Source organism: Leptosomus discolor, chromosome 1 (assembly GCF_034619465.1).
Source record: "Leptosomus discolor isolate bLepDis1 chromosome 1, bLepDis1.hap2, whole genome shotgun sequence".
Classification (NCBI taxonomy): domain Eukaryota; kingdom Metazoa; phylum Chordata; class Aves; order Leptosomiformes; family Leptosomidae; genus Leptosomus; species Leptosomus discolor.
In genome coordinates, this window is record NC_141391.1 from 59,788,010 (window position 1) to 59,800,972 (window position 12,963).

At 46.4% G+C, this 12,963-nt stretch overlaps 2 protein-coding genes across 2 annotated transcripts in view; one reads left to right on the plus strand and one right to left on the minus strand.

Moving 5' to 3' along the window:
- UBAC2 (UBA domain containing 2) overlaps positions 1-3,636 on the plus strand; it is a 90,594-nt gene extending 86,958 nt beyond the window's left edge. The window contains exon 8 of the mRNA XM_086481547.1: positions 2,263-3,636. Coding sequence (XP_086337673.1) covers positions 2,263-2,370 — 108 coding nt within the window. The 3' untranslated portion in view covers positions 2,371-3,636. The remainder of the gene's footprint in view (positions 1-2,262) is intronic.
- Positions 3,637-11,447: 7,811 nt separating this feature from the next.
- LOC104348569 (G protein-coupled receptor 183-like) lies at positions 11,448-12,506 on the minus strand. Its single transcript, XM_009953890.2, has one exon. It carries the CDS (start codon positions 12,504-12,506, stop codon positions 11,448-11,450), a length of 1,059 nt encoding a protein of 352 aa, XP_009952192.2.
- Positions 12,507-12,963: the final 457 nt, after the last annotated feature.

A 12,963-nucleotide genomic window follows, 5' to 3' on the forward strand; every position in this document is an offset into this window, starting at 1 on the left:
CAAAAGATTTCTCTGCTGGGTTTGTTTATTTGTTTTATTGACAAATGCTGCTTATGGGAACTTTTATTGTTGGGCTGGAACTAATGAAAGAGTTATTAGTCTGACTTACGCTGGATTCTTACCCAAAGCCTTTAGGCCCAGATTTATGAAAGCAATATGCGCTTATATTTTCTCCTTGAAGTTGCAGAGCTGAACTGATTGCTGTCATTTGCAATGTTGTCTGGTTACCCTTGAAAGAAAAAAGTAATCTGAGCACCTTTGATTTTCTCAGGACTGTACTAGTAACTGCACAAGTTGTCTTAGAACGGCAGAAATGCAAGGGTTTCTTCTGTTCTTCAGATTAAAATTTGCAAGCATTTGCCATGCTTTTGGTACAAAAATCTCTGCATTTCTTGTGGGTTTTTTAGCACCTTAAATTGCTGTTACCAGTACACATCTCTGTTTCCTGGAGCTGGATTCAGTTCCTGTGGTTAAAATATACTCAGATGAAATGAACTTTTTGTTGTTACAATCTATTCCCTGTGATGCTCGATGGTTATTTCTGAGACTGAGAACATTGCAATTCCATCCACCGCTTCTTAAGGTTAGAAATCGTGGCAACTGCAGTGAAAAGCTTTCTTCTGAAATGTATTTCTGTGGTTAGCTTTTATTCCACTGCCTGCCCTTTTTCTCATAAAAAGCACAATCTTAGATGGAAAATTAGACAGGAAACTTTAGAAAGTTACAGGTTATGAAATCCAGTTTGAAGCTACACTATTGTTGCAGAGATGTTGAAAGTAACAATTCATTTCTCTCTCTACAAGAAAGTGAGAAACCGACATGGGGTTTTAAGGCGGGGGAAAAAGGGGGAAAGGCACAAAAATGGTCAGTACTGTATTTGATATTCTGACAACCAAGGTAGCCGTTCTCAAACGTTTTGTAGCAGTGTATTTAGATTAAGGAAAGGAGGACCCCCACCTCTAGGTATACTTGGCAATAGTATATTTCTCAGTAAGCCACCAAAACAGAGATTAAAAATACTGGAAGTTCTGGAGGTGTCTTAGAGGAAGAGGAGATTGCTTTTAATGGCACCTTTCTTTTAAAAGGCATTTAAAGTACTTTCAATACTAGCGCACATCGCTCTTGCACTCCTGAGAGATTCCTGCTGCGTTCCTGCTCAGCTTCATTCTGCTGCTGCAGGCTCTGTACAAGCAGAGGAGGAGCAGCAGTAGCTCTCAAACAGCTCCTGTAGCCCAGGACTTCCAGGTTCAGGAGCTGTGGTGTCTGGTCACTTGGGCATTTGGAGCAGGATGGGGAATGCTTTATGCTGCCAGTGGCCACAGTTAATTTTAAGTGCTGCTCCCTCTCCGCCCCCCACCTTGTTTTTCCGCTCTCTGAAAGATTAACTCTAAAAGTAGAAGAGTTATATTGGGACTTTCAGGCATACCTAATTGAGAATTGTAGATTTAAAATGTACTTTAGATTTGAATTTAACCATAAATTAAATATGGTTATACATACATTGCTTTTTACATGTGGTAATTTGTTATCACAGAGCAAAAAGGTTAGGTGTCAAGCACGTGGTGTTATAAAGAGGGATGTCAAGTGGTTATTGATTACCAAAATTACTGTCTTAATATGCCCTTTTCCAGGTAATTCTTCCATCAAATCTCATTGACATATATAGAATCCTTTCAAGAATTTTTCTGAACCCATATAAGTATTGTACTGCCTGTGTTTCAGGACTAACTTTCAGGTTTATTTTAAAAACTACCTAGAATAAATAGTTTTGAGTTTTTTAATGCCCTCTGCAGAAGTAGGTCTTTCCAAGGAAGGCAGAGCTAAGGATGTCTGGACAGGTTTTCACATCTGATGTAAATTTCCATATTTTGGTGAGCGTTGGGCTCTTGAGGTCCTGTTCTTGTCAAGAGCAGCAAGCCCCAAGGTCAGATTGTAGTTGTCGTGTCCTGCCAGACTTTCAGTCTTACTCTTCTTTCAAAACTGGGCCAGCTGGGAAAATACAGGTTTGCCATTTTCAGCAAACAGTTGGTTTTGAATAAAGTATCAGAAAGCAGTCAGCTCTGTGGCAGTGTTTTCAAGAAAGCATGCTGTCCCAGATACATCTTTGTGACAGTGCATAGCCATGCTTGCTTACTCTCTGGAAAGGAAAACTTTTGAACAGCCTGATCAGTGTAAAAGTGATCTCTGAAACTGTTAACATGACTAATGTGCGCACAGCGTGACTAAAACTCTGGTTTTAAAGTGCTGTTATTTCCTTTCCAGGTTGCACGACTTATGGAAATGGGGTTTTCCAGGGGAGATGCTCTAGAAGCTCTGAGGGCTTCAAATAATGACTTAAATGTAGCCACTAATTTTCTACTGCAGCACTGATGGTTTTCTGCGTGGAGGGACTTCACTTGATGGGTTTGTACACGTCTGAAAGAGGATCAAAGCCACCTGCTGGACAGACTCACGAAGGTCGTCTCCGCAAGAGCGTCAGAAAAGAGAAAACTGCCTCCTCGTGACTGATGATTCAAAGTGATGTTAACGAATGACGTGAACTGTTCCCAAGCCTTCAGATCACTTGGTGGTTTCTAGTCTGGTTATCCTTTTCAAAGCAACTTTAGTTTCTACTTATTACTGGATATCACCTACATTTATTTTTAAAATAAAGTAGATTTTTTTTTTCTTGTAAATCCTTGTTAGACATGTTATCTGACTTAATAACTAGGAAAAGAAGCTCCAACAACCACAACAACAAGATTTACATATCAAGAAAAATCATACTTTTTTCATCTTCTAATTTCTGTAGCTTACATGTTATTTTACAGTACTTGATTTTTGATTACAGTAATAAGAGGCTTGAAGCTCACTTCATTTTCAACTCAGTAAAGGGTTATGGGACTACTATGTCATTCTTTGGAAAGTTTTATTAATGCCTGTAATATTTTATTTCTTGAATTCTTTTTTAAATAAAAGTTGTCGTTCAGCACATAATACACAGATAGGATGAGAGAAAATTCATGTGCATACTGCAAGCTATGGTAAGTGACCACTGTAAATTTAAATTTTTACAAACTGAGTGAATTGCTATTCAGATACAGATCATGAAGATACTCCCTGGAAGCAATAAAGGTGCATGATACATTAAGATCAGAACTGAAATTAATTGAATGATTTCCATGTCTAATTCAGACAGACTTCAGTAACGATGGATGTATCTCAGTGTCCTATGTGCTGGTTTCATTTTTTGAGCTGGCTACATACTGTCTTAAAACAAAAAAAAATTATAAAAAGCTAACTTTTCTATATATAGTTCTAGTTTTCTACTGTCAAAGATGTGGATGACCCTGCATTTGCTGAATCCTCACCATCTGAAGCCACTTACTGTTGATCACAGACTGGACTATTAACCTTAAGGATGATTCAGGCTAACACAGGAGGTAACAGGCCAGTAATGCCAAGGTAGTACCATATTGGTTTTGAATTTGTGATCAATAAATAAGTTTGCTTGGGTTGACTCTCAGAAGTGCTCAGTATTAGCACCTTAGGAGTTTCAGGAGGTGGGGTGGAGGAAGGTGAACATCTCTGTGAAACCAAGCTGAAGTAATACAAGATTCCGAACTGCGACTCCATTAAACCAATCTACGTGTGTATCTCAAGCATTTAATGTACTTTTATGTATGTACTTGTGTTTGTATATTGTGTGTATATGTGTCTATTTATATACACACGGGCATATTTAATACATACATACATTTAGAATAAGAGATAAGTCATCAGAACATAACAAAGGCAATAGCAGGTGCAAAGGGGAGGAGGTGAAACAATACAGGAGAGAGAAGGATGTTTTGGAAGTCCAGATGAACACGTGTGTACTGAAGTGCAGATGAGCAACCTGGTCTAGCAGAAGGTGTCCCTGCCCATGGGAGGTTGGAACTAGATTGTCTTTAAGGTCCCTTCCAACCCAAACCATTCCGTGATTCTGTGATCTCCGCAGTCGCACTTGGCCTGGAAAATACACCAGGAAATTACAGGACAAGACTTAGGGAGAGAGAGATACACCTTTCTTTTTCTTTTTTAATTGACTAATACAACTGAAAAAAAGTCCTTCAGGCATACAAGTTCTTATCCACAAGTGACATCAAATTTGTGCAGCTTTTGGCACATGACATAATTTTTAATACAGTCAGTGTCGTGTATGTATTTTTTAGTATTTTCCAGTGGGTGAAACAAGGGGTTTTTGGAATGACTGTGTGTTTTCCTGGGCTTTGATCAACTTCCTTCAGGGTTTGGCTTGCTGCTATGATCACATTATTTAGGCAGGGTCTGCTTTTTAATGGAAAGGTTTTGTTTCTGTGAAGCTGAGTGGCTTTGTGTGTAGGATAGGGACATTTCTGTACCCAGAGAACTCTGGAAACCTGCTGTCTTACAAAGCAAAGGGCAAATGTAAGAAAAAAAAAACCCTACAATAATTTGCAAACTAGTTAAATGTTTTGAAACAAGTACAGGTTTTAATTTTGAAACATACGGATTCTTCTTTCACAAATATTTTATCAAAAGTAGCAATAAAGACTAGTGAATTGCTTCAGAAGTCAAATGTTGCCTGTAGGAAATAAAGGTCTGTCTCGCCCAGGGTAAATTAAATATGACCTGTGCCCTTTCAGTCATTACCCTGCTCTAGGGACAAGCACAAAGAGCATTTATCCCTTGGGAATTTAAAATGTAGTGAGTGGCACCTGGGACATGTCAGTGGATATTCTCCAAGTCTAAATCCTTTCTTAACTATTATCTGTGCAAGTGGTATCCAGATGTCACAGTTGTGTGTAAAACCCCACTTTGCTGGGCATTTTGCAAAACATGGTCAAAGGTAAGGGGTAAAATTTAGGTCTTGATGATGTCAGTTGAAAAATTCCCTTGACATCTGCAAGAATGGTTTGTGTTCAAAATGCTTGCAGGATTGTGATATCCAATTTAAAAAAAAAAAAAAGTGGTGAAAGGAGTGGTCTTGGATGCCGTTGAACACAGTTCTTGTTTTGTGCAAGAACCACAGAAGAAAGATTCACACGTTAGAGCTGGAAAACAACTGTTTCCACTTGATGGTGAAACTTTTGTGGACCGTTTCTGGGAATGCGAGAAGCATGTTCTTCACAGCCTACGCAGTGTTTGTCCAATATGGTTTTGAGTATCTGATCACACAGTTTCTGTTTTATGTGTGACACAATGATATTTTTTAGGCAGTGAGAGAATGCAGAATACTTTTCTACAGAGAGGGAAATTCCCACTGGTTTTAGTAAAGCCAAGATTTGGTATTTTGAAATAAAAGTAGTTGCTGCTGTTAAAATTTCTCTATTAGGCTGGGAATGTTGTCTTTTGAGACAACATTGGAGTCATTTCTTGGGGACTTTCCTAGACAGTTATGTGACACTTTGAAATACACCCACAGTGAGGTCTGTGTTTGTGGAAATCTCCCTGGTAAGTGTCAGGTTCTCAAGCCTTAACTTTTTTGCTAAGATGCAGAACGGTTGGCCTCCATACCTACCAAAATCATTTTCCTCTCCCAAAACAAGTGTTAAAGGTTGCCTGCTACTTAGTGAGCACATGGACTGTGGCCGCCCATTCACGTGCAGCCCACACTGTCTCCCGCTTGTTGGTGCCTTTGTGAACATGTGATGGAGAAAAGGTCTTGTTATCTTTGTCTGAAACAGAAGAACAAGCAAGCAAAACATATTGCAAGGTACTGGGCAAAGGGCAACATTTTTGGCTCTCCTGTTGTTGTATGTATATGTATATGCATATATATGTGTGTATGCATAAGTATATATACAGAGAGTGAGTGAGAATATTTATGTATTGGTTTGATGAATTTAACTGGAGCTAAGAATTTGGTGAAGAAAATTAAAAGTCTGTATTCAAAGACTCGCATCTCTCAAACACGTGTGTATTTGGAGTATATATGCAGTTGCAAAGGCACCCAAATTTGAAAACACTCCGAACTACAAGTCTTATGTTGTAGGGGAACTGCATTTGTTTGAGGATAAATAAATGCACAGTGTTCACCTGAACTAGTAGTTTTTTGATACATAAGTGCAATTAATTTCTTGTGTGTGTTCTTCCACAAGAAAAACTTAAATGAGATTAGCTTTCTTTAACTGGGTAGCCATAGTGATAAGTATTTTATGTAAACGAGTATAAATACTCTTTTATTAGGAGAGTCACATGAACACACAAAGACCATATCTGTTTATATATATGCACTCATGTATGCATATTTTTATATATATATATGCATATTTTTAATATATATGTATGCACTTACTTAAAACATACTGGGTTTGGTTAATTTTTAGTAGGATTACATTCCTCCTGTTTCCATATTTAAAGGGATGCTTTGACCATAGAAAGTGCACTCTTAATTGAAACTCAAAGAGGGTATGTGCTACCAAGAGTTTTCAGTCCAAATATAAGACAAGAAACAGATGGTGGGAATGGAGGAATGGTAAGACCTGATGAATGGGTGCAACTGGTGATAATCTCAACAAATTGGTAGTTCAGCTGTTGTAATTTGATTTTTTTCCAAAGGAGACTTTTAAGGAGAAACAAGAAATTAGCTGGGCTCACACATGTTTGTAGGGGATTGTTTCTAAACCTGAATGGTAGCACTGGAGAATGCAGGAATACACATACTTTAAAAATGGGTGAAAAATTCTGGGATTATGTCTGAACTGCAAGCAGGATTTGGCCTTTGACTGGAGATAAGTAGGGACCATAAATGTCATTTCAGAGTAGCAAAGCAGAGGATTTGAGGTAGATGAGGGAGGTGGAACTGAGCAAAACCAGAGAGTTCAGAGAAAAGGAGCAAAGCAAAAGATAGGCTGTGGAGGACAGAGAAAAGACCTGGTGTGAGAAGGGGGTCAGGCTGTCACACTGCACTTAGTTCAGTTTTGAAAGAATTCACAGAGATTCTGTGTGCAAAATGCAAATACACAATATCGTGGCTAATCTTGTATCAAAATTCCACTCTTCTTTTTTCAGCGGTGTCCAATAGGGGAATCCTTCCATTTTATTGGGTTGGTTTTGCATGAGATGGTACATGTAGCAAGAGAGAAAACAGTGTCATCCCAGCAACGTGGCAGCAAAGCAAACCCTGGAGTCACCACAGCGTGTGAGAAAGCAGGTGGACATTCCTGGTTTTCAAAGCACAGTTAGTCCTGCCAACCTGACTCTTCTCCTGGCACCCCCTCCCAACTGTGGAGAGCTGCTCCAGAAAGGACACAGCTCCTCGCAGGTCCCCCTGCTTTTCCCTCCAAAGGTTATTTGTAAATCTCTGCATGCCACCTTCCCAAGACAAGTGTCCTGCGTAAAGGAGGTGGATCAAGAGCTTGTGCTGGCCCCTCGCCCCTTCTGGAGGTGGGAGAGGAACACATGCAGCTCCTGAGAAGAAAACAGTTGCCTACATCACCTGGCCCAAACAATCACACCAGGGCTTGTTACTTGGCTGAGAAGCTTTTATTTTAAGTAGAAATGTCCATTTTTACGTGACAATATTTACTGGCTTACAAAGCTGGATGTCACGACATGTAATAGGTTCAATTCAGGACAATTTAAAGCACAGACTGAAGCGGCGTTTTGTAAGGCACTGGGAGTTTACTGACAGGTAACGCGTAGGTGCAACCAGGAGCTGTGATCCCCCAGCGCTCTCCTGAAAATTCATGCTTTTAGCTGAATTCCCACCACCAAGGGAAAAAGCAGTGCTGTTCGGGCTCCATGTGCTTATTTGCCACCAAGATACAGCCTGTCAAGACAGGCAGGTCCTCTGCAGAGATCCTGCCTACTTTCTGCACTCCGTTCGATTGCATGAGCTAATCACCCTTTTGCAGAAGTTCAGGAGAAACCTGCAATACACCGCGTTAGAGAGGTTTGGCTCATAAGAGCTTTTGAGCTACAAGGGTCACAGCGTAAGAAAAATCTCAGTTTCCACCACGTACCTATAGAAGCTGTACAACTATACGCAGGTACGACAGTGCTGTGTGACCGCAAAAAGCGTACTCGCTGCTTTTCGATAAATATGCAGTTTTCTTCTCTTGGATGACAGCGTGGCAATAGGCCACAGACTGGCATGATGCAAGAAACACCTGCGTACCGTGCAGTAATGACTCCCCGCACAGAAAGCCATCAGGGATCCATGCCAGTGTGCTGGCGTGTGCTTGCCATACACCGCACCGCCACCCCGCCTATTCAATGCGGGCAGCGGGCGCGTGGGAGGAGCACCAAGCTGCAGCTACTATTATTTTTTTAATTGGTTTTTTTTTTTTTAGATTCGCGGGCCTATTTTTAACCACGAGTAAAGGTTTCAACTCCCTCTCTCGGCGGGAGCCGGCGTTGCCCCGCTCCTCAGCGCAGGGCCGCCCGCCCTCTGGGCCCGCGGCCGCCGGGTGGCGCTGGCGCGGCGGAAGGACGCTGGGATCCCTCCGCCTCTGGGATCCCTCCGCCTCTGGGATCCCTCCGCCTCTGGGATCCCTCCGCCTCTGGGATGCCCCCGCCGCTGGGATCCCCCCGCCGCTGGGGTCCCCCCGCCCCGTGCCAGCAGCCGGGGGGGGGAGTTCTGAGGGGTTTTGCATGGCGGGGGGTGGCGGAGACGGTAGCGAAGGGGGGGGGCCGTGGTTCGCGGGGGGGGGCGGCCTGTGGGGCGAGGCGAGAGGCGGGAAACGGGTGGCAGCGGGCTGAGGGCGGGCGTGGCGGCTGGTTAGAGCACGCGTCGTGCGCGGAGCTGGGATCAGGCGGGTGCATGAAGTGTAAAAGAAGTGGTGTTGTGCCTCCAGGCAAAGTGCTCTGTGTGCTTTCTCTTCAGTTCTAGTGAAATGCTCCGTTCTCAAGCGACCGAAGAGCACTCCCAGGTGGGCAAGCTGTCTGAGGCGGTTCAGCATGCCTTAGGAGGTTCTCCTTTGCCCAGCCTCCTTCTGACCATCTTGCCCAAGTCCCGTACCTCTCCGTCCCTTGGGTGTCCCCTCAGCTCCAGCCAGTTGCCTGCTGTCCCCCAGGAAGGTATTTTCAAAAGCTGGTGCCAGTCCAGCGGACAGAGGCGCGATCACTCCTGTGTGCTGCCATTTTGCAGCACTACACACGACTGTTCACCTATTTCTTTCTCCAAAGGCTCTTACTGGTGGCAAAAGGATGAAAGGTGGCGATACCTTTGTTAATAAAATACTTTGGAGAAAAATAGAGCCCGATAAGGAGCAAATGAGGCTATCCTTACACTCTGCCTTTTCCTGAGAAGGCTTCATCACAGATTTGCCTTTGTCTCAGCTGTGGGCTCCAGCCTGGCAAAACGTCTCTACGCCTTGGTCTTGAGAAGAAAGGTTGGGCACCACTGCAGACCTGTGCTCCAGTGTCCAGGTGGAGGCTTGCTGAGACTGATAGCTATGTACCATTGTTCTCCTGGCAGCCCCCGCCACAGTTGTACCAGAATTTGAGTTACAAAGATGACAGAGCCAAGCTCTGCTTAGCATGAGTAGGTGATGTTAGGGGCGACAGCCACCCTCTGTGGATGGGGAGGTTCAGACTGGGCAGTGGGGAAAATGCTTTCATCCGAACGGTGCTGCAGCATAGGAGCTGTCACTTGGGCAGGCGCAGCCTCCTTGCCTGGCATTTCCCAGCCTCGGCTAGATGAAGCCGTGGCCAGCCTGACATCGTGCCAGCCATGATCCTGCTTTGATCAGGCTGTTGGATGAGGTGATGCAGAGAGGTCTTTTCCAGCTGAGTTAATAGGGCAGCATAACTACAGCAACCACCAGCCTAGCCAGGCTCCTTTAGGGTGTTCGAACCATTGATATCCTTATATTATTGCACACCAGCTCTTCCTTGTCCTTTTCAGGACACAGGCTCTCTGCAGGCCAGCACCGAGGTTAGACCTGCTTTGGGGAGAGCTCTGATAGCCTCCTGAAAGGACCTACTGGAGTCCCTTTCCCACCTGAATTATTTTAGGCATCCCTCAGCCTTCAGAATGCTACAGTTATCCATACCATAAGTAAAACCATCATCATCCAAAAGCTCATTCATGTGCATCTAAGACAATAAAGGCCTGTACATGACTATTACTGACTTTGTAGCCATAAAGAAAGGTTATTACCTTAAAGAACTATTTGTATTAATTAAAAGTGTCTGTTCACAAAACTCCTTCAGGTTTATTTTTCAGCAAAATAAAGCTGCTTTTTTTTTTTCCTCTTCATGTCTCTGTGCATGCCTCTGTCCCTTTCAGCCTCAAACAGAAGACCAGCTATCCCAGGAACTGTGAAATCCTCTGTATGGGTTTTTTATCATAGTCCAGTGACTTCAGAAAAAAGCCGAGGAGGTCCCTGCTTCTGACCACTTTCTCCTCGTTGCATGGCTTCAAACGGAACCCGACATCTCAGGCTCCTCCTCTCCCTCTGGCAATAGTCACATGTCACCTGCCCTTAGCACGGCTCTTGGACTTGTCAGGGCACCGGGTTCAAGCGAAGGTCAGTCAAGGTCACATAAAGCCACATTCAATCCTTGTCCCCTTTCCTCTACGCCCTTCACCTTAAGGACGGGTGGGAAAGTTTCCCCGGCCAGCACCCCCAGGGCAGATTTGCAGCCTTAGAGCTGAGCTGGGAGCCCGGCCACCCCCAGCATCCACCCCCAGCATCCCCTTCTTGGCGGTGGGTCCCAGGGCAACCACAGCACTGGCAGCTGTGAGGAAGGAGCAGCCGCCCGAGTGACGGATGCAGGCAGCAGCACTCCCAAGAGCTCTGCACGTTCACATCCTCGCCCCTCTCCCCTTGAAGAAGGGCTTTTCCAGCAGCTCCCAGGTGCCCCGCGCTTACTGCTCGCCCCATGCCGCACCCAGCTGCAAGCATGGGATGCCGGGCGGCGGGAGAGTGGAGTTGCCGTTTGTGCGGGGAAGGAGCTGTAGGTGGCTTTCTGCCTGGAAGTAACATCCCAGCCTTTTCCTGAAATGCCCTGAGTCCGTGTGCTCCATGCCAGCTGCCCCGAGAACTGAGGGGACGCTGCCCCAGCGCTCCAGGGGCAGGGCAGGGGCAGGGGGCAGAGAGGCAGGGACAGCCGTGGTGGTTACCAGCAGCCACCAGCCCTGCAGGGAATGCGGGACAGGCGTGGGAGGGCGCTGCGGTGTGGTGCTGGGAAACCCCCAGCTGTGTTTGCCAGCCTGAGCGGTTGCACGAGCTGCCTCCTCTGGGGCTGGGATGAAAATGGGCCTCTCCAGGCTCCAGGATGGCTTGGTTGGACATGCTGAGTGCAGAGCCAGGCATGCGGAGCCAGGCAGGGCTGTGTCCCAGCCGGGTTGGCTTTGCGAGAGCCCCTGGCTCCAGGCAGGGGATCGATGAAGCCAGTTGGAGGTGTTGGTCCTGCTCTGCAGCCCAGCTCCGGCTCCTGCTGTCGGGGATGGTCCATAAGCTGCAGGCCAGAGTGAAAGGGAGGGGGTCGTGCCGCTAGACAGAGACTGAGCCGGGCGGCTGGCTGTTGCTGTTGCTCTCAGAGGGGGTCTTGGCAGTGGAGGAGGTGGCCATCGAGCCACTGTTCTTGAAGATGCGGAGCAGCCTCCGCTTGTAGCCCCGGAAGGCAAAGAAGTAGATGATGGGGTCGATGCAGCAATTGAGGTTCATGAATGCCACGGTGACTTGCAGGGACATCTTGAAGGCTTGCTGCTCGCGGCAGGATGGATGGTAGAGGATCTTCCTGACCATGAACTGGACAATGTTGAGGTGGTAGGGACTGAAGCAGAGCAGGACAGCCAGGAGCACCACCAGGATGACGGTGAAGGCCCGGTGGTGGTGCCCATTCTTCACCGTCAGTGGGTTCTCCTTGGCCGTCTGGCAGAGCTTGAGGTTGATCCTCACATAGCACACCAAGATGATGCCCACAGGCAGGAAGAAGCCGAGCACGCAGGCCCCCAGGAGCAAGTAGGGCAGCTGGGGAATCTCCTCGAAGTTGAAGTACTCCATGCACGTCAGCTTGTCCCCCATCCTCCTCGTCATGGGCCGCAGAAGCAGCGGCGCCGTCTGTAGGAACACCAAGGACCAGATGAGGACACAGACACACCTAGCACGGCTCATCTTCCGGATCCTGCCGGGGTGCCTGGTGCGCACCACAGCGATGTAACGGTCCACGCTTACGCAGGTCATGAAGTAGATGCCCACGTAGGTGTTCATGTAGAAAATGAAGGCTGTGGCCCGGCAGAACCAGTCCCCAAAGGGCCAGTCAAACTCTAAGATGTAGTAGGCGATCCTGCCTGGCAGTGCCAGGGTGAAGAGGGCATCGGAGAGGGCCAGGTTCACCAGGTAGAGGTCAGTGGAGTTGAGTTTCTTCTTCCTGCGCTGAAAGGTGATGCAGAGGGCCAGGATGTTCCCGCAGGCACCGAACACCAGCAGGGCAGTGTAAAAAAGGGAGAAGGTGACTTTGGCAGAGAAGTGGTGGTTGTGCACGTTGCAGCTGCTCTGGTTGCTGGCGGTGAGGTTGGCGGGCGGGAACACGGCCTCTGCAACAGCCATTTCTGTGGTGCCTCGTGAGCTCTTGCCTTCTCCCTTGGAATAAGAACAGACATGAAACTTGCAGCTTATCAATAACAGGAGCGGCACCCGTAGGGCCGCCCTTGTGGAGAGAAAGGCCTGTCCCCTGCTCCCTGCCACCCCCCTGGCAACACACAGCTCGAGTCATTTGGAAAAACGCATCTCTTGTGATTTTGGTCTCAACAAAGGCTGTGACTCATTGTCTTCTTCTTGTCACCAGCTCCTCTTATTTTTGGTTTCTGCAAGTCCGATCAATACCAGAAAGGACAGGGGGCTGGGAGGGGGAAGCACCTGTCACACAAACAAGGTCCCAAACTCATCTGGTGGCAGGGATGTCATCTATTCAGCACCGCAGGGGGAATGAGGAGCTTCATGGAGAAAACGCCCAGAAGGCGGTGGGGCTGCGGGTGCTGCGGCTGGAGCCGCCAGCGGGCAGAGG